The following is a 21,126-nucleotide window of genomic DNA, read 5'->3' as shown; positions in this document are numbered from 1 at the left end:
GCGGAGAGCGGAATCTAGAACCATGGGACACAGTTTCAGAATAAGAGTTTTGTTATTTAAAATGGAGATGAGGAGGAATTTCTTCTCTTGGATGGTCAATGTTCACAGACAGCACTGGAGACTGGTCATTGAATATATTCAAGGTTGAGTTAGATAAGATTTTTGATTGACAAGGAAGTTGAGGGGACAGAGAGGAATGTGGAGATAAGGCATAATCAGTCATGATTTTAGTGAACAGCAAAGCAGGTTCAAAGGGCTGAATGGCCTACTCCTGCACTTATGATCAGTGAGAAATTCTGTAAATTGCCTGAACAGGCAATCTGCTGATGTAGTTAGAGCAGGAACATGGGGAAGCAATGTGGAATTCCTTCCTCTGTGTATAGACTCCAGTATGGTCTCCAAAGCACAAGCAACACAAACAAGACTGAAAAGGCAGTGATTTTGGAAAAGAAGGCACAGACTGTGTGTTAATTTGGAAAAGTCTTGGAAAAAATGCAGCCTCCTTAGGGGAGCACATGGAACGTACGCTGCTGATGCTCTTGGTATAGATGTTCTGGGCCTGGAATTTCCCAATTCAGTGGGAATACCACTCGTTCGGTGGTAGTGCAGGTTTTATAAACGGACCACAACAGATATTCTAGAGTCAGGCACACTTACAATTATGTGGAGCGTTCCTCACAGTATTTCCACGTCTACCTGGGTCGCAAGCCTCTGGTACTGGGAGGCAGAAACCGCTGTGTTTGCTACAACGTGACATAACTAACAATGCCAGCAGAAGACACTTTCCCCATCCCCGCATCTTGCCTAGTGCGAACAAAGGGCTCAGAGGTTCACAGCAGTGATTCAGAGGCTCCCTGCCTCTCCCACCAACAGTAGCTGTTAGCAGCACGACTGTGTGTCTGACAACCAGTGTAGCAAATGCATTTATGGCAAGAAATGTTCATAATGTAATAAAGGCACAATTATCTAGGTCTACCTTTCCACAAATATATGAGGCCATTAGCCCCGTTGTCGAGAATATAACACTCTTTGGTTGATAGTGTAGCCATGCGGAATGGATTTTCCGAAGCCACTTCTGTTAAAGACAGCTGTCCACTGGCATCAGAAATCTGAAAGAAATGACAGTGATTTTGTCAGCCAGTGTGTTGATTTTTTGTGTAGTATTTTATTGAAATATTTCTGTTGTTCAGGAAGACTGCAGCATTAACTGATCTTTGTGAAAGAAATCATACATTTAAAGGCCGTCTTTTAAAAGTGAACGGTTAGTTACCATGTAGAGTTTGGCTTTTTGCTTGCTGGCAGTATCTGCTGTAGTATCTTCAACAGCTGCATCAGGAAGCGATGGTTTGGGACCCAGTAACTACCATTTCATGTAAAACAAAAAGGAAAGTTTTATTTTGCAGAATCCCTCCAGCCTTTCTCTTTCTGCAAAAATAGACATTATTCATAAAATATCTGAAAGAACGTTACAAAATACTCATTACAAAAAGTGCAATGAATTTCAGATTTTCTACACAGGTTAGGTTGCTCTCTGAGGTGACACATGTAATGTCCACTGTATCCATTCATTGTGAGTCATACAGTCTGAGGGATTCAATACAAACTCTTGGTGCATTGTGGCTCTAAGATCTTAGACAGCAACCTTCCCCATTGGCACCTCTGTGGCAGCTGCCCCAAGCTATAGTATGTCCCTCAAGACATAGTCCTGCGCTTTGGAATGTGCCAGTTTGCAACATTTGGTTGGGGGTAACTCTTTGCACTGGAAGATCAGCAAGTTTCGGATGGACCAAAGAGCATCTTTCATTGAGTTGATGATCCTCCAGCAGCAGCTGACGTTTGTCTCGGTGTGTGACTCTGGGAACAGCCCGTAGTCATGATGTGGAGATACCGGTGTTGGACTGGGATAAAACAGAAAGAAATCCCACAACACCAGTTTAAAGTCCAAACAGGTTTATTTGTAGCAAAAGCCACAAGCTTTTGCCCGTAGAGCACAGAGTCCTGCATCATGGAGCTGCCTGGGATGAAACTCGTCAAAAATCACCTCATCTCCCTCCAGATTTTCTTTGCAAAGGCACATTCCACAAGGAAGTGGACAATGGTCTCCTCCCCACCACAGTCACCTTCGCTACACTGGGGACAGGTAAAACCTCAGCACATAGTGACACTTGGTGTTTGCGCACTAAGGATCTACACAGTTTGATGCAGCCACATACAAAAGGTGGCCATCAGGATGAGGGCAATGTTGGGCATTTTTTTTCTCCCTTTATCTGGAGGTTTTCACATCACGTTCCTTTCAAACATGGTCCATTTTTGATCTCAGATAAGATGGAAGATGGCTCAGGTGGTTGCCACAATGCAGGAGTGAGGAATGGGTCAGACCTGTGCCAAGTACAGCAACACCGAGAGTGCATCACACCTGATGACAAAGTTTTTAAGCCACAATGAAGGGGGAGCAAGGCTCCCACATACTCCAGGTTTATTTTTTGACCATCTCTATTTATTGCTTTCAGTTTCTAATGCATGCCCTGGTCCCTCTGAACCATATCCCCAGCATCTTCAGTCTGACCTGACAGTGAAGGGGACAGACATAAGATAGCTTAGCCCAGTTCCCAAAGAACATGGCCTTACTCTTTCTGCAATTTACCTTGGCACTCGAGGCCAGCTCAGACTGGTTACAGCTGTTGACCAGCCCGTGGACCCAAGCAGAAGAAGACGGTGACATCGTCCATGTACAGGGAGGCCTGTGTGCCCCCACTGCCTAGTATTGTCACTCCTCTTATACCCGAATCCTTCCTAATGGACTCAAAGGGTTCTATACAACACGTGAGCAGGACGGGCGAGAGGGTAGCCCTGCCCAATTCTAGATGTAACTGGAAAGCTTTCTTATTCCCGCCCATTGATTGAAATTGTGCTTTTCATGTTTGTGTGGATCCAATTGCAAATTTCGTCCTCAAACCCCATTGGAATGTACATCCATTGTGCAAGTGTGCGATATGCTGTCAAAGGCTTCTCTTTTTCCACACCAAATTCTCACATGCTCTCCAAATACTCACATCAATAACTTCTTTGGGCTCGCTCCCTTCAGCCACCACTTGTACCTTGGCACGGCCCACCCTCTCACCATCACGGATGCCAGCAGCAAGCTGACAGCACTTCAGCCGCTCATACATGTTGCTCTTTGTTCCGTTCCATTGATATATCAACTGCAATTGCAATGTTTAACTGTAATTTCATATCCCATAAAAGTACATTTCAGCCTAAACATTAAGCTAATCGAGTGCACGGTAATCTAATTATAACTCAGCATCTGCAAATACTATTCAGTTTTTATTTAAGTTTAATTATTACTGTCACAAATAGGCTAACATTAACACTGCAATGAAGTTACTGTAAAAATTCCCTAGTCGTCACACACTGGCGCCTTTTCGGATACACTGAGGGAGAATTTAGCATGGTTAATGCACCTAACCTATGCACATCTTTCAAACTGTAGGAAGAAATCGGAGCACCCAGAGGAAACCCACACAGACACGGGGAGAAAGTACAGACTCCGCATAGACAGTGAATTGAATGTGGGTCCCTGGTGCTGTGAGACAGAAGTGCCACCCATTAATTAATTATTAATGTTTGAAAATGGTCTTTTGGTCAATAGCTTACACTTTAAAATGTACCGTAATACAGTGTTGCTTCCCCAGCCCCTACCCAGAGTCTGTTCCTTTCCAATGTCTTCATTCTCCACCCATTTTTTCCCACCCTCCCCCATTCTCACTGCTTTAGACCAAGGTGATTAAATTGTTCAAAGGTGTGCTGCTGGAGCTGGGAGAAGGTGGGGAGGTTGTCCAGCGTGTATATGTATAAATAACAAAAAAAAAACAAACTGCTTTATAATGTTTTATCCCTGCTACATGTTTCTGCTAAATATTTATGTGATTCACATACTTGTGGTCAGGCATTCCAATGTCACTCTGTAATCCTGAAAATTTCAGAATGACTTGGTACTAAAGTGTTCCAGATTGGAACATTTACAGTGTACTACACGTAGAAACATCAAATAATGCACAAAAGTTAGTCCAAAGTTCCTCTGTGTATTACAGAGTCTGGGGTCTGTGTTCTATTCTAATCCAGATGGATGACTACAAGGATGATAGGTGGAGAAGGGTTCCTTGTGAACAGCAGTTGAACATGGGTCAGTCGGTCCTAATAGCACGATGACCAAGATAAGGTAGCAAGAGTGGGGAGGGGCGGATACTGAAAGGGACAAGGATCAAAGTGCAGCCGAGCTCGCCACCCTTTCTCCGAAACGTTAACATGTTGCACTCACAGCTCCTACGTCAATGAGGAAGCAGTCTCCACTGTTAAAGCTGGACCACTCAAAAGGCACTTCCATGGCCCTCACATTCCGCCTGCCCTTAACATGCAACAGCCTCTTCACATTGACATCATTGGTGACGACATGAACAAATCCAGACGCGACACCACCTTTCTGTAAAGAAAAAAGATAAAATTAAACGCTGCAGAATGTTACGAAGGTAACAAGCGAGTTGCCTCCGATAAAAAGGACAAAAATCCCACAGTCCTTTGAACCCTGTTGTTGCAGATTTCTAACATTTAATCTAAGTTACAAAGTATACTTGATGTGTGGAGATGCCGGCGATGGACTGGGGTGAGCACAGTAAGAAGTCTCACAACACCAGGCTGAAATCCAACAGGTTTATCTGAAATCGAGCTTTCGGGTAACACTGCTCCTTCATCAGATAATTACTTGGAATTAGGGCGGCACGGTAGCACAGTGGTTAGCACTGCTGCTTCACAGCTCCAGGGACCTGGGTTCGATTCCCAGCTTGGATCACTGTCTGTGTGGAGTTTGCACATTCTCCTCGTGTCTGCGTGGGTTTCCTGCGGGTGCTCCGGGTTCCTCCCACAGTCCAAAGATGTGCAGATTAGGTTGATTGGCCATGCTAAAAATTGCCCCTTACTGTATTAGGACGCTTAGGTTAGAGGGATTAGTGGGTAAAATATGTAGGGATATGGGGGTAGGGCCTGGGTGGGATTGTGGTCAGTGCAGACTCGATGGGCCGAAGGGCCTCTTTCTGCACTGTAGGGTTCTATGATCATTCACCTGGACGCTCATGATTCCAAATAAACCTGTTGGACTTTAACCTGGTGTTGTGAGACATCTCGCAAAGTAACCTCTCCAGTTGGGAAATCTATTGATTGGATACACCAGTTATCCGGACCAAGGACTCGCCACATGATTGATGCAGTTGGGTCATAGATTTTTACAGCACAGAAAGAGGCCCTTCAGCCCATCGTGTCTGCGCCAGCCATCAAATAGCTATCCACTCTCATCCTATTTTCTAGCACTTGGTCCGTAACCCTGTCCATAGCATCTTGGAAGTGAAACATAGAAGACACAGTTTGTGGATAAATAAAAAAACAAACTGCTCCATAATGTTTTATCCCTGCTACATGTTTCTGCTAAATATTTATGTGATTCACATACTTGTGGTCAGGCATTCCAATGTCACTCTGTAATCCTGAAAATTTCAGAATGGCTTGGTACTAAAGTATTCCAGATTGGAGCGTTTACAGTGTACTACACGTAGAAATATCAAATAGTGCACAAAAATTAGTCCAAAGTTCCTCTGTGTATTACAGACTGCAGTCTGGGGTCTGTGTTCTATTCTAATCCAGATGGATGACTACAAGGATTCCGAGTGAAAGAAGGATGGTGAGCGTAATGACAATTTCAAGGAATCCTAAATTTATAGCAAAAAAAAAAGCCACTTAGAAGGTCGAGCAAATGGGTCAATCCCACACTAAGAACAGCATCAGGCTGACTGGTGTGGAAGACCGAGATATTACAGAGATGTAAAGAGCGTTTTATCCTCAGAGTAACTCATGCTTTTTCATTCCCTGAATGCTTGACGACAAGACCTGATACGAAAAGGGAAAAAATGGGTAATTCTCTGATACGGTCGTCCCTCATTGTAGGAGGATAAAACTCAGCAGTGAAAAATCCATAGGCGTTAAGTTTTACAAATTATAATCACCAAAGGAATGCAGGAGAAGTCAAATGGACGCAAACTCTGTTTCTCTCTCCACAGATGCTGCCAGACCTGCTGCGTTTTTGTATTTTAGTTTGGAGTCAGCATGGATAAGTCTTCTGGCCCTTGGCCATCCCAATCTAATCAGGGACACAACTGAACATTCCCATTGCCAAAAGCTCAGCACACAAAGCTTTAATTTGTAGAAGTTATCCTGCACTGTGAAGGAAATTGCCCGAGTGTCCTGCCTCTTTGCTCTTCTGTCAGTTCCCCCATCATTACTGTTGGGTCAGGCTGCTGTACAGTACAAACAACACTAATGGTATCTTTATCAGATTTAATTCTCACCAGTAGAGTAGTTTTTATATAAGTAACATCTTATAATTTTGGTTGCACACTTCCTGTGCATGACTACAAAGATAGCCAATTATACCATGCAATCTGTCGGCTCCATTAGGAATTCCCTTGGGATCCAAAAGATTCTCTCAATCCATTAAACTCAAATTGTCATGAATTATTTAAACATTCAGAGAGCCCAGTGAAAAGAAAAATCAAGACTTCTTCCAGTAAAGCTTCATGTACCCTACATTTAAAGTATTATGACAGAATACAACTGAAACAGGAGATACAACTAAAAACAGAAAATGCTGGAGAGACTCAGCAGATCTGGAGAGAGAAGCAGAGCCAGAAACGTCCAATCTTGCCCGCGGCTGGGATTCTCCAGTGCCGCTGCAGTGAATGGAGTTTTGGCTGAGTGCCTAATCCTCCATTCTCGCTGGGGGCAGGGGCAGGGATAACGAGGTTGGAGAATCCCGCCCAGTATTTGGAGTCCATGTGACTCTGTTCTTCGGAACTGGATATTTACTGACACTAACAGTAGGGAAGGTATTTTCAGATGTCAAGGTGGTTCTTGAGCCATCAACTCATTATTGCTGCCTCCTCATTTCTTAACGGGGCCCCTACATGGACAGAAATTGCCAATCCTCTGAAAGAGCTATGAAGCAAACTCTGTAGATCAATAGTATGAGACCACCGTGTGTGTCCCACACACTTGTCCCCTGTAACTTTCTCTGGTAAACATTTGGTTGTGGCTGACATGTTTTGTGTAATCATGGTAGGTCCCTCTGCACTGTTCATTTCATTCCATCTCAGGAAAGGGAGAAAGCAAAAGAAGATCAGTTGGGATGGGCAGCACAGTAGCACAGTGGTTAGCACTGCTGCTTCATAGCTCCAGGAGCCTGGGTTCGATTCCCAGCTTGGGTCACTGTCTGTGTGGAGTTTGCACATTCTCCTCGTGTCTGCATGGGTTTCCTCCGGGTGCTCCAATTCCTCCCACAGTCCAAAAGATGTGTGGGTTAGGCTGATTGGTCATGCTAAAATTGCCCCTTAGTGTCCTGAGATGTGTTAGTTAGAGGGATTATTGGATAAAATATGTAGGGATATGGGAGTAGGGCCTGGGTGGGATTGTGATCAGTGCAGACTTGATGGGCCGAATGGCCTCTTTCTGTACTGTAGGGTTTCTATTTCTATGATCAGAGGATCTGGACCAGGGTCGAGTGTGGTGCTGCCTAAGGATTCCCAGCTGAGGAGGGCTGCCTCTTCACCAAGTGGAAGTGGAAGCCATTCAGCTCTATTTGTACAGCCTCCCAGTTGCAGAATCCAATCATTTCTTAAATGATTCAAGTTTTCACCTCTCCTAGCAACCCATAAGCTTCAAAATCAGCCCTACATTGCTCCATTAGAATTTTGTTTATTAGTGTCATAAATAGGCTTAACACTGAATGAAGTTACTGCGAAAATCCCCTAGTCGCCACATTCCAGCACCTGTTTGGGTACACTGAGGGAGAATTTAGCATGGCCAATGCACCTAACCAGCACATCTTTTGGACTGTGGGAGGAAACCAGAGCACCTGGAGGAAACCCATGCAGATATGAGGAGAACATGCAGGCTCCACACAGACAGTGGCCCCCAAACCAGGAATTAAACCCGGGTCCCTAGTACTGTGAGGCAAAAGCGCTAACCACTGTGCCACCATGACAATACCGCTATGACACTACTTCCACATGTTCAAAGCCAGTAAGGCACATTTACTGCTGAAATGTAATTGCTTATTAACAAGCCAAAATTAGAAACCGATTGAATTTAGTATGGACCAGAATTTTTTTTTTTTTAAATCCACATGAATGAAGATAGTACAGTCATTGGAGAATACGCAATCCCTTTTAGACTATTCAAAATTGTTTGTTTACAACAGTTAATCAATAAACAGATAAACGGTGCCTCCAGCATTCTCTGACAGTTCACTCAAGCGTAGCATGAATACGCAAAGATTAGATAGCCCAGAGTCTAGTTATTTGTGATTTGAAAGATTTCAAGCTCTTCAGAAGATGCTGTATATATTGTCTCCATTACCTTGTACACAAGTCCATTTTTAAAGTAGCCCAAGAACATGCTCGACTCATTGCCTTGTGGTTCCCTGTACTGCACAGCCCGACCACTGAGGCTATCATCCAGCTGAACAAAGAAAATGGCACCAGATCCAGCTTCATCTTGAGAACACTGATTGCCTGGAAGGAAACATTTAAAAAAAAATCAAATATCAACCTGAAGTACTTTTTAAAAAACCCCAAACATTTTAATCAGTATTCATAGAATCCCTGTAGTGCAGAGGGAGCCTGCACCACCAACAATCCCATCCAGGCCCTATCCCCCTCACCCATGTATTTATCCTGCTAATCCCCCTGACACAAAGGGGCAATTTAGCATGCCCAATTTAACCTAACCCACACATCGCTAAATATTTTTAAGAAGCGGGTTGATGGGTTTTTGATAAGAGAGGGGATTAAGGGTTATGGGGAGAGGGCGGGAAAGTGGAACTGAGCCACGACAGATCAGCCATGATCTTATTGAATGGCGGGGCAGGCTCGAAGGGCCAGATGGCCTACTCCTGCTCCTATTTCTTATGTTCTTATGTTCTTATGTTATCTTCAGATTGTGGGAGGAAACTGGAGCACCCGGAAGAAACCCACGCAGACACGAGGAGAACGTGCAGACGCCACACAGTCAACCGGGGCTGGAATTGAACCCAGGTCCCTGGTGCTGATGAGATAGCAAGGCTAACCGCTGTGCCACCATCCTACCCACCAGGTGGTATTGCACTCGCAACAGCCTGTAAATTTACATGAATGTAAACGTACCTAGCCACAAGTGGGCATTGAGTTTCAATTGTGAAGTTGTGTGTAGTACAAGGTAGACATCACCCATGTAAAAACTCCCGTGCAGCTTTTCAGGAACTAGAACTGGGTTCATCTGCTCAATCCTCCAGATGGTGAGGCCAGGTTTTTTGCCAACATTTTCAAATGCCTTGTGATAAGCCATTATCTGTGGAGAGGGATTAAATATCAGACTATGGATAACTGGAGATTGAAACAGCAATAAGCAGAGCCAACAATTAGAATGCTGAGATGTAGAGATTTTTTAGCCAGCGGACAGTGGTAGTTTCAAAAGGAAGTCAATAATTTTAACAGCATGGGACAGACTAACCACTCACCAAGTATCTGCATAGCAAAATAACTTTCCATGTTCTCCAAGTTACAATGGACGTTATAGTTAAGAAAGCCCACCAACGCCTCTACTTTCTCAGAAAACTAATGAAATTTAGCATGTCCGCTATAACTTTCACCAACTTTTACAGTTGCACCATTGAAAGCAGACATTATGGATGTGTCACAGCTTGGTATGTCTCCTACTCTGTTCTAGACCGCAAGAAACCACTAAAGGTCATTAACTAATCGCAGTTCATCGTGCAAAGCAGCCTCCCATCCATACTTTGTCTACGCTCCTGCTGCCTCAGAAACACAGCCAGGATAATCAAGGAGCCCATACACCCCAGGCATACTCTCTTCCACCTTCTCCCACCAGGAAAAAGATACAGAAGTCTGAGGTCATGTTACAACTGACTCAAGAACAGCTTCTTCTCTGCTGACAGACTTTTGAATGGACTTCCCCCATATTAAGTTGATCTTTCTCTACACTTTAGCTATGACTGTAACACTACATACTGCGCCCAGTCCTTTCCTTCTCTATGAACAGTATGCTTTGTCTGTATAGCGTGCAACAATATTTTTCACTGCATATTAATACATGTGACAATAATAAGTCAAATCGTACAGAGGGAATATTGGGTGCAGCACAGGCATTTAGTAAAAGGCAGCAACTTGCCCACAGGAAGGAACTAACAAAGAACAGACCTTGGTAGTGAAAATCTGAAATGTCTATCAGAAATTAGAATCTATTCCAGAAAAAAAAACTGGTTTTTAAAATGTGTAAACATACCTAGCTTTAACAACAGTATTAAAATACTGATCTGACAAATAATGATTATACCTGTCATATTATTTAAATAGAGCACACACTTTGCGTTCCTACCCCATTTAACTGTCCCACTCAATATCCTATTGGCAAGTTTACAATTCTAGTTGGATGTCTCGATGCAGTTCACTAACGCCTGAAAGTGTTGTAATACAATACGACATTGGCACCAATCTGTTTCAAAGCTGATCATATAAATGGTTTCCTGCCAGGACACAATTAATGCTAATTCCCAAGGCGTCACTGCAAAGCTTATCCATTATCAGATATGGAACCGCTTAAAGGGTGGGATCCGAATATCCTCAGAAACTTGCTTAAAAGTCAACTCTCTAAATACTTCAACCTGTGCTTATTCCTTGTGGTGGCGAGTTTCTCAAGAGGATTAATTGCAGGATATTTTTAAAAATGCAATAAAACTGCCGAAGGCACTTTGGCATAGAATTATAGAATTCCTACAGCGCAGAAAGAGGCCATTTGGCCCATCAAGCCTGCACTGACAACAATCCCACTCAGGCCCTATTCCTGTCACCCCACATATTTATTCTGCTAATCCCCCTGACAATAAGGGGCAATTTAGCACAGGCAATTAACCTAGCAATCAATATAACCTACACATGTTTGGACTATTCAAGAATGGCAATACTTAAGACTACTTATACGTTATGTTCCCCACAATTATTTTAAGTTGACTTTGGAAATATGTCACAGACAAAATTTGAAGAATTTACTCCTCCCAATCAGTTTATCAACATTTAGCATAAGCATCTGGGGAAAAAAGTCCATTTTGCTGTAAAATATGTAAAATGCAGACACAAGGAAATAAATTGTATAACTTGGCTAATGATTCAGGACCCAGGACACTCAGTGGACACAACAGTAGGACACAGAACTTTGTGGGAGCATAACTGAATCCAATCTGCATTTCTCTACCAAGCAGAAACCTCAATCATGTAATTTACATGTTAATTATCCAGCGAGGGCAAATTTCAGATATACAGTGTTCTTCTCAGTTAAAACACATTTTTTAGGAGGAAACAACTGGAATTCTTGCAGGTGCTGAATATATATATATATTTTAAGAAGTATCTCATGGTCATACACTTTAGATCAAAGAAAAATTTGCCCTGTGTTTATTCAGTCAACTGAAAATCTTTCAGCAAATTCACTGATAAGCTAGTAAGATTTTGAAAGTGAGATCACTTGCATCTGGCAAGAGCATCCAGTAATAGCACTGATGACTTGTGCTCCAGAACTTGCTACACGCCTAGCCAAGCTGTCCCAGTATGGTTAAAACACTGGCATCTACCCAGCAATGTGAAAAATTGCTCAGGTATGTCCTGTATACAAAAATGAGGACAAATGCAACCTGGCCAATTATCACCCCTTCAGTCTGCTCTTGATCATCAGTAAGGTGATGGAAAGAGTCATCAAGCAGCACTTGCTGAGCAATAACCTGCTCATGGTCACTCAGTTTGGTTTCTGCCAGGGTCACTTAGCTCCTGACCTCATTACACTCTTGGTTCAAACACGGGCAAAACTTGAAGTCCAGAGGTGGGGTGAGAATGACAGGCCTTGCCATCATTTAACTAAATGCGGCATCAAATAACCTTGCAAAACCTGGAGTCAATGGGAACCAGAGGGAAAATCCTCTGCTGGTTGGAGTCATACCTGACACAAAGGAAGATGGTTGTAGTTTATGGAGGTCAGTCATCTCAGTTCCAGAACATCATTGAAGGGGTTCCTCAGGATAGTGTCCTAGGCCCAATCAGCTACTTCATCAATGACCTTCATTCCATCATAAGGTCAGAAGTGGGGATGTTCATTAATGATCGGACAATGTTCACCAACATTCAATTTTTTTTATTCATTCATGGGATGCGGCATCACTGACTAGTATTTATTGCCCACCCTTAATTGTTAACTACCTTGCTATGGATCTGAAGTCACATGTAGGCCAGGCCAGGTAAGGATGGTAGATTTCCTTCCTAAAGGGTATTAGTGAATCAGATGGGCTTATGACAGTTGGAATGGTTTCATAATCATCAGTAGATGTCCACACATAAACAATATCCAGGCTGACAATTGGAAAGTAACATTCACACCTCACAAGTGTCAGACAATGATCATCTCCAAGAAGAGAGAATGCAATCATGGCCTTTGACATTCAAGGCATTATCATTGTTGCAAACCCCACCATCAACATCCTGGGGCTACCACTGACCAGAAACCAAGCTGGACTCACCATATAAATACAATGGGTCAGAGGCTCGGAATCTTGTGGCACATATCTCACCTCCTGACTCCTTAAAGTCTATCCACCATCTACAAGGCACAAATCAGGAGTGTGAACATAGAACACTACAGCACAAACAGGCCCTTCAGCCCACAAGCTGCGCAACTTGTTGCGAGTTGTGAGTTGATGGAATACTCTCTACTTGCTTGGATGGATGCAGCTCCAACTAAATGCAAGAAATTTGACACCATTTGGCAATGCACGCTGCTAGATTGCCTCCCCTTTCACAAAAATTCATTCTCTCCACCACTGGCGAACAATGGTTGCAGTGTGCACCATCCACAAGATGCATTGCAAGAAATCACCAAGGCTCTTTAATCAACACCTTTCAAACCCATGATCACTTCCATATAGAAGCACAAGGACAGCAGACAGATAGGAACAAATGGAAGTTCCTCTCCAAGTCACTCACCATCCTGACATGGAAATGTATCACCGTTCCTTCATTGTCACTGGGTCCTGGAACTCCCTCCCTAACTAACTACACATCAGACTTCAGACGTTCAAGAAGATAGCTCACCACCACCTTCTCAAGGGCAATTTTATGATTCTAATTAGGGATGGGCAATAAATACTGACCTAGCCTGTGACATCCATAAATGAATGTTTAAAATCATGTGGAAACTGGGACCTGTGCTAGTTTTGGACTGGTATACTTACTGTGTACTCTCCTGGAACAAGTTTCAAATAGTTTCTTTTAAAAACAAAAAAGGCTTTTCCTTCCCAACTGGAAACCCAAGGTTAAGACACCCAAGAGACAGAGTTACAAGTTCCTGTTGAGTAAATAAGCCCAATTGTGTTTTTATTACACAAGACTTTTATTGATGTTTCAGAGATTGCAATCTACAATGCTTTCTATTTTTATCTATTGTCAGAGTTAATATTTTACAGTTAAATTAATTTATGAATTGCGTTTCCAGCGTTTTCAACCAGCAGTCTAATCAATTGCATTCTATCCAGTTTGTTATTGTAAGCTTAACCCAATTCTCTAGTGAATGAGAATTCCACTGCCGCATCCCCTGCAATGTTTTCACTACGGTACGGTGCACGTATGTTGGGACTTATTCTAAACCTGCTTTCATGGGGATAACCCAAAGAACTGCTCTGAGTTTCAGCACATCTATTCCACATCTGCTTCTTAGTTTATAACATTGTGCATGGAGGGACAATCCTCTTCCTGGTTCTAGCAAGAATACATAGTGCTAGACTTCAGGACACTGGCAGGTGGGCCAATAGGTGGCAAATGCAGCTTAACGTGCAGCCACACACTCTGCTCGAATGGGGAAGAAAATAAATGCTAAAAGGTAAAGTGTAAAGCATCACTGGAAGAGGGAGATTTGAATGGCGCGAAACAAAAGATGACACAGCAAGTTGAATGCAACGAGACAATGTTGGATTTATACAAACCTTAATTAGGCTACATTTGGAATATCATAGAATCCCTACAATGCAGAATGAGGTCATGTGGCCCATTGCGTCTGCACAAATTTTACCCCTTCCTACCCCGTAACCCCACATATCCATCCACTAATTCCCCTAATCTTCACAACTTTAGACACTAAGGGGCAATTTCCCATGGCTAATCAACCTAACCTTCATATTTTTGGAGTGAGGGAGGAAACCGGAGCACCTGCAGGAAACCCACGCAGACATGGGGAGAATGTGCAAACTCCACACAGACAGTGACCTGAGGCCGGAATTGAACCCGGGTCCCTGGCGCTGTGAGGCAGCAGTGCTAACCACTGTGCCACCGTGCTGCCCATAATGTTGTTTGCTGTTAAAATAGCAACTTACATTCTCTGGGAAGTTGCTAACAATGAGCTATTTTCAAAAATGGGAATCTTGTGGAAAATAAGTGTATGGGTGATCCAGGAGTGGTCTATGAAAGGTTGAAGGTTTATATGAGGTGACTGGTGATAAGTTATTGGTACTGATTGGTGAGATGTCAAGAGTATAAAAATGACCAAAAAGTTAGAAATCACTCTTTGGACACAGGACAGTTACAACGCACAATTCTGTGTCACAGCCCACTGTTAAATCGTTTATTTATAAATCTTCTTTGAAAAAGGAAGTAGTTGCTGGAAAGAAGAGAAACATCAGACAGGATGGGGAGCAGGGCTGTGAGATCTCAGCCATTCTGGAAATTACAACCAATGCCTTCTGAAGTTTCCGTTCAGGGGGTGGAGGGCGATGCAGGTTTCAGATCCCTGACTGCAGGGCTCTGCATCCAGTGGGGCTCCCGTTGTTCAAATCAAGATTAAAAGGTGTGGGAGAGTGAAACGACAGGTAGCATGGTCGGTGCAGGCTTGGAGGGGCCGAAGGGCCTGTTCCTGTTCTGTAATTTTCTTCATTCTTGCTCTTGACACAGTGTCAACATCCTCAGAATTGCTGCGGCCGCTGCTTCATCCGTGAAAGCTTCAAACTCCCAGATCTTTAACGATACAGAGAGCCAGAAGCCGGAGTTGTCCCCATCACTAAACCGGACCCAGACCTACGGCTGGCGAGGACGCTGAGCAGTATTACAGTCAGAAAGCCGGCATCTCCACATCAGTATTACAGTGCAGGGCTGAACAGTGTTACAGTGCAGGGCTGAGACAGGCAGCGAGAGGAGGAGGCTCTTTAAATCAGGGCTACAGCAAATGGACAGACAGAAGAAAGAAAACGCAAGGAGCGGAAGAAGTTCTCAGCCGGAATGGACCCAGCCCACATCCTGCTCAAATCGAAGAGCAGAATTTAAACCGAATGCTCAGCCCTGCGGCTGCAATACAAAATTAGAATTAACCCATCCAACTAACCATCCAGTCTCTCTCTAATTCTGTAAGGAAAAATGTGGCAATCTAATTTTAAGAGAAAAAAAACTTTATTTTTCATCAACATTGACTTGGCAAGTAACAGCCCCAATTATCAAACATTTTGCATCATCTTAAAGATTTAGAAATGAACTGAGGGCTGAGTTACTTTAAAACCCAGGAAAATCCAGTCTGCATGTTGTTACAGCCCGCTACAACCTGCAGCTGTGTATACAGCCCGCTACAACCTGCAGCTGTGTATACAGCCCGCTACACCTTGTATCTTGTTACAGTCCAATACAATCCACAGCTGTGTTACAGTGCAATACAACCAGCAACTGTGTTTTAATATGTTACAACCTGCAGCAGGTTAGTTTGTTACAAGCAGTGGCTGTGTTACAGTCCATGACACTTGCAGCCATGTTACATCCCATTACAAGCTAATCTGTATCATAGTTTATTACAATCTGCAGTTATCCATTACAATCTACAGGTATGAATCTATTACAATCCACAGATGTGTTACAATCTGCAGCCATATATACAGTCCACTACAACTTGCAACTATGTATACAGTCCATTACAATTTGCAGCAGAATTAGTCAACTGGAATTGAAGCTGTATTATAGTCGATTACAATCTACAGTTGTGTTTTAACCCATTACACCTGTACCTTGTTACAGTTCAATACAACCAGCAGCTGTGTTACATTCCATTATGGGCTCCAACTGTTTACAGTCCACTATTATCTGCAGATATGTGTTACAGTCCACTATTATCTGCAGATATGTGTTACAGTCCACTATTATCTGCAGATATGTGTTACAGTCCACTATTATCTGCAGATATGTGTTACAGTCCACTATTATCTGCAGATATGTGTTACAGTCCACTATTATCTGCAGATATGTGTTACAGTCCACTATTATCTGCAGATATGTGTTACAGTCCACTATTATCTGCAGATATGTGTTACAGTCCACTATTATCTGCAGATATGTGTTACAGTCCACTATTATCTGCAGATATGTGTTACAGTCCACTATTATCTGCAGATATGTGTTACAGTCCACTATTATCTGCAGATATGTGTTACAGTCCACTATTATCTGCAGATATGTGTTACAGTCCACTATTATCTGCAGATATGTGTTACAGTCCACTATTATCTGCAGATATGTGTTACAGTCCACTATTATCTGCAGATATGTGTTACAGTCCACTATTATCTGCAGATATGTGTTACAGTCCACTATTATCTGCAGATATGTGTTACAGTCCACTATTATCTGCAGATATGTGTTACAGTCCACTATTATCTGCAGATATGTGTTACAGTCCACTATTATCTGCAGATATGTGTTACAGTCCACTATTATCTGCAGATATGTGTTACAGTCCACTATTATCTGCAGATATGTGTTACAGTCCACTATTATCTGCAGATATGTGTTACAGTCCACTATTATCTGCAGATATGTGTTACAGTCCACTATTATCTGCAGATATAAGAACATAAGAAATAGGAGCAGGAGTAGGCCAACTAGCCCTTCGAGCCTGCCCCGCCATTCAATAAGATCATGGCTGATCTGTCGTGGCTCAGTTCCACATTCCCGCCCTCTCCCCATAACCCTTAATCCCCTCTCTCATCAAAAACCCATCAACCCGCGTCTTAAAAATATTTAGCGAGGTAGCCTCCACCACTTCAATGGGCAGAGAATTCCAGAGATTCACCACCCTTTGAGTGAAGAAGTTCCTCCTCAACTCCGTTCTAAACCGCACCCCCTTTATCTTGAGGCTGTGCCCCCTAGTCCTACTATCCTTTCTGAGCGGGAAGAGTCTCTCCACCTCTATCATATCCATCCCATTCATCATCTTATACATCTCAATGAGATCTCCCCTCATTCTTCTAAACTCTAACAAGTACAAGCCTAATTTATTCAGCCTCTCCTCATAGCTCAACCCCCTCAACTCCGGCATCAGCCAAGTAAACCTCCTCTGCACTCCCTCCAAGGCCAAAATATCCTTGTGTAAGTACGGCGCCCAAAACTGCACACAGTACTCCAGCTGCGGCCTCACCAATGCCCTATACAGCCGCAGCAAGACCTCCCTACTTTTATATTCAATCCCCTTCGCGATGAAGGCCAGCATCCCATTCGCCTTTCTGACCACCTGCTGCACCTGCAAGCTGGGTTTTTGCGACTCATGCACAAGGACCCTGAGGTCCCTCTGCACCGTCGCCTGCTGCAGTTTTTCTCCACGTAAGTAATAATCCTTCCTACCATTATTCTTACCAAAGTGGACCACCTCGTACAGTCCACTATTATCTGCAGATATGTGTTACAGTCAATTACCATCAGCAACTGTGTTACAGTATTTTACAATCTGGTGCTGTGTTACAGCCTGTTACAATCGGGAGATCTGTTACAGTCCATTACAATCTGAAGCTGTGTTACAGTCCAATGTAACCTACACCGAGTTAGTCGGCTGCAGCCTGCACTGAGTCACAGTTTGTTGAAGCTGGCACGGGGTATAGGCTGACCTGAGTTATACAGCCTGTTACAATCTGCAGCCCAGTCTACCCTGAATGAAAATCTCAGTCTGCTGCCACCTTTTCCCGCTGGCATTCCGCCTCCGCTAAACAGCCAGCGCTACTTTGCAAGCGAACAACTCCAGGGAAAAGAAAAAAAAATTCTCAAGATCTCCCGAAGCCAACAACTAGAATCCTGCAAAATGGGAGAGGAGGAAAGTGCAGTTTCCCGCTGTGTGTTGCTTTCTTTTCCCACTGCTCGGAGTAAAACAGCTCAGCTTTCACAATCTTACTCTTTAAACTCTTAACACAGGCTCGGGAGCCATTTTTTTGAACCGAAGTTGAATTTTTTTTTACAGACAGGGTGGGGTTGGCAGGAACTGCAGGAGAGCCGGGGGGTGGGGGGGGAGAGGAAAGGGGCAAACTACTTTCCCCCCAATTAAAATCGAAATGGTTACTCAGCTCCCTTCGCTTTCCCAGCTTCTGCAGATCCACCCAGAGTGTTTCTGCATCTAACTCATTCCACTGGGGCAATGAGAGTTGTCAGGAAACTGTGTGAAACTGACTGGAGCTGTGTTAACGGGAGAAAAACAAGGCGATGCAAAACAAAAAGGCAGCAGAGATTAAAGTGGTGAAAGTTCACCTACCAAGAAACAAAGCGAGGTGCCAACCTGATCCTTGAAGTAATAGCAAAGTGGAGATGCTCAGTTCTCCTCTCCTCTCGTCCGCTTTCACTCAACAACTTATATCAACAGGCTAATGAAGACACAACTGCACTCCTATTGGCCAACGTCTACCTAATCATTTTTATTTAAATATATTAATATCCAGCTCTCTGATCCAACCCTCCTTTCACATACCATCTTCCACCCATCAGAAAAGGGATAAAATATTTTTTTACAAAAAGAGACAAAAACATATTTTCACAAGAAGGGGAGTTAGAAAACCCCACCCCCACAGCACGGATCACCTCAAGCCCCGGACTGACAAAAGCTTTAAAATGATTTGCACAAGAAGGGAATGAGATGTGAGATCCAAGTGTGTGGTTGGGGCCTGGAAGGCGCAGCCTGGAGGGGAACACTGGAGTCAGCTTCAATCGAGGCAGGACGGCTGGACCAGCAGAACAAAGGTCAGCAAGTGATCGGCGGAGCTAAGCAATCCCACAACCAACGGATCAGGTCCAAGCTCGAGGGTCCTGCTGCGTCCAGTCATGCATGGTGGTGGACAATTAAACAACCCCCTGGAAGGGGAGGCTCCACCAATATCCCCACCCTCAGGAGCCCAACACATCAGTGCAAAAGATAAGGCAGCAATCTTCAGCTGGAAGTGCCAAGTGAATCCTCCATCTCGGCTTCCTCCAATGGTCCCCAGCGTCACAGCCTCCAGCCAATTCGATCCGCTCCATATAATATCAAGAAATGGTTGGAGGCACTGGACACTGCAAAGGCAATGGGCCCTGATAACATTCCGGCAACAGTACTGAAGATTTGTGGTCCAGAACTGCCGCCCCCCTCGTCAAGCTCTTCCAGTACAGTTACAAACCTGACATCTACCCGACAATGTGGAAAAATTGCCCAGGTGTGTCCTGTACACAAAAAGCAGGGCAAATCCAACCCAGCCAATTACTGCCCCATCAGTCCACTCTTTATTATCATGGGGCTGCACAGTGGTTAACACTGCTGCCTCACAGCGCCAGGGACCCTAGTTCAGTTCCAGCACAGCTTGGGTCACTGTCTGTGTGGAGTCTGCACTTTCTCCCCATGTTTGCATGAGTTTCCTTCAGCTGCTCTCCTTTCTTCCCACAGTCCGAAAGGTGTGCTGGTTCGATGCATTGGCCATGCTAAATTCTCCCTCAGTGTATCCGAACAGGAGTGTGGCAACTTGGGGATTTTCACAGTAACTTAAAGTTTAAATTTTATTTATTAGTGTCATAAGCAAGGCTTACATTAACACTGCAATGAAATTACTGTCAAATTCCCCTAGTCACCATAGTCCGGTGCTTGTTCAGGTCAATGCACCAAACCAGCACGTCTTTCAGAGTGTGAGGGGAAACTGGAGCACTGAGAGGAAACCCACGCAGACACGGGGAGAATGTGCAAACTCCACATAGACAGTGATCCAACCCAGAATCGAACTGCAGGTCCCTGGCACTGTGAAGCAGCCGTGTTAACCACTGTGCTACCGTGCCACCCCCACCCCCCCCAACCCCGCAACCAGCACTTCATTGCAGTGTTAATGTAAGCCTTTCTTGTGACTAATAAATAAACTTAAATTTAAATGAAACTAAACTGTAGTGATGGAAGGGGTCATCAACAGTGCTATCAAGCAACACCTGCTCAGCAATAACCTGCTCAGTGACGGTCAGTTTGGGTTTCGTCAGGGTCACTCAACTCCTGACTTCATTACAACCTTGGTTCAAACATGGACGATAGAGCTGAATTCCAGAGGTGAGGTGAGAGTGATAGCCCTTGACTGTAAGGCTGCATTCGACTGTGTGTGTCATCAAGGAGCCCTAGTGAAACTGGAATCAATGGGTGCCAGGAGGCACACACTCTGCTGATTGGAGTCATACCTGGCACATCAGAAGATGGTTGTAGTTGTGGCTCAGGACATCCTTCAGCTCCAGGACATCTCAGGGTAGTTTCCTAGTCCCAACTATGGATGGCCTGTCAGTACAATGGTTAGCATTGCTGCCTCACAGCGCCAGGGACCCAGGTTCAATTCCGGCCTTGAGTCACCGTCTGTGTGGAGTTTGCACATTCTCCCCATGTCTGTGTGGGTTTCTTCCAGGTGCTTTGGTTTCCTCCTACAGTCCAAAGATGTGCAGATTGTGTTGATTGGCCATGCTAAATTGACCCTAGTGTCGGGGATAAATGTGTGGTGTTACGGGAATAGGGCCTGTGTGGGATAGTGCTTGGCAGAGACTCGATGGGCCGAATGGCCTCCTTTTCTATTGTAGGATTCTATTGTATGAACTTCAGCTTCTTCATCAATGATCTTCCCTCCGTCATAATGTCAGAAATGGGGTTGATTGTCAATGATTGCACAATGTTCAGGACTGTTTGTGACTCCTGAGATAGTGAAGCAGTTCATCT

At 44.0% G+C, this 21,126-nt stretch overlaps 1 protein-coding gene across 2 annotated transcripts in view; it reads right to left on the bottom strand.

The window, feature by feature from the left end:
- Positions 1 to 18,790, bottom strand: part of scinlb (scinderin like b) — a 40,489-nt gene extending 21,699 nt beyond the window's left edge. Inside the window, exons 1-7 of one of the 2 annotated variants that reach the window (XM_080195237.1) lie at positions 18,679 to 18,790; positions 9,246 to 9,429; positions 8,461 to 8,615; positions 4,322 to 4,483; positions 3,054 to 3,203; positions 1,271 to 1,360; positions 977 to 1,109 (exon numbers count right to left, since the gene is read on the bottom strand). In XM_080195237.1, the coding sequence (XP_080051363.1) occupies positions 977 to 1,109; positions 1,271 to 1,360; positions 3,054 to 3,203; positions 4,322 to 4,483; positions 8,461 to 8,615; positions 9,246 to 9,426 (871 nt within the window). In that variant the 5' untranslated portion in view covers positions 9,427 to 9,429; positions 18,679 to 18,790. The remainder of the gene's footprint in view (positions 1 to 976; positions 1,110 to 1,270; positions 1,361 to 3,053; positions 3,204 to 4,321; positions 4,484 to 8,460; positions 8,616 to 9,245; positions 9,430 to 18,678) is intronic. The other variant, XM_080195238.1, reaches the window with a different exon arrangement.
- Positions 18,791 to 21,126: the final 2,336 nt, after the last annotated feature.

The sequence above is a fragment of the Carcharhinus amblyrhynchos genome, chromosome 9, assembly GCF_965287045.1.
Source record: "Carcharhinus amblyrhynchos chromosome 9, sCarAmb.v2.hapA, whole genome shotgun sequence".
Taxonomy (NCBI): domain Eukaryota; kingdom Metazoa; phylum Chordata; class Chondrichthyes; order Carcharhiniformes; family Carcharhinidae; genus Carcharhinus; species Carcharhinus amblyrhynchos.
Note: the sequence above shows the minus strand (reverse complement) of the source record. Positions and strands in the feature narration are given on the sequence as shown.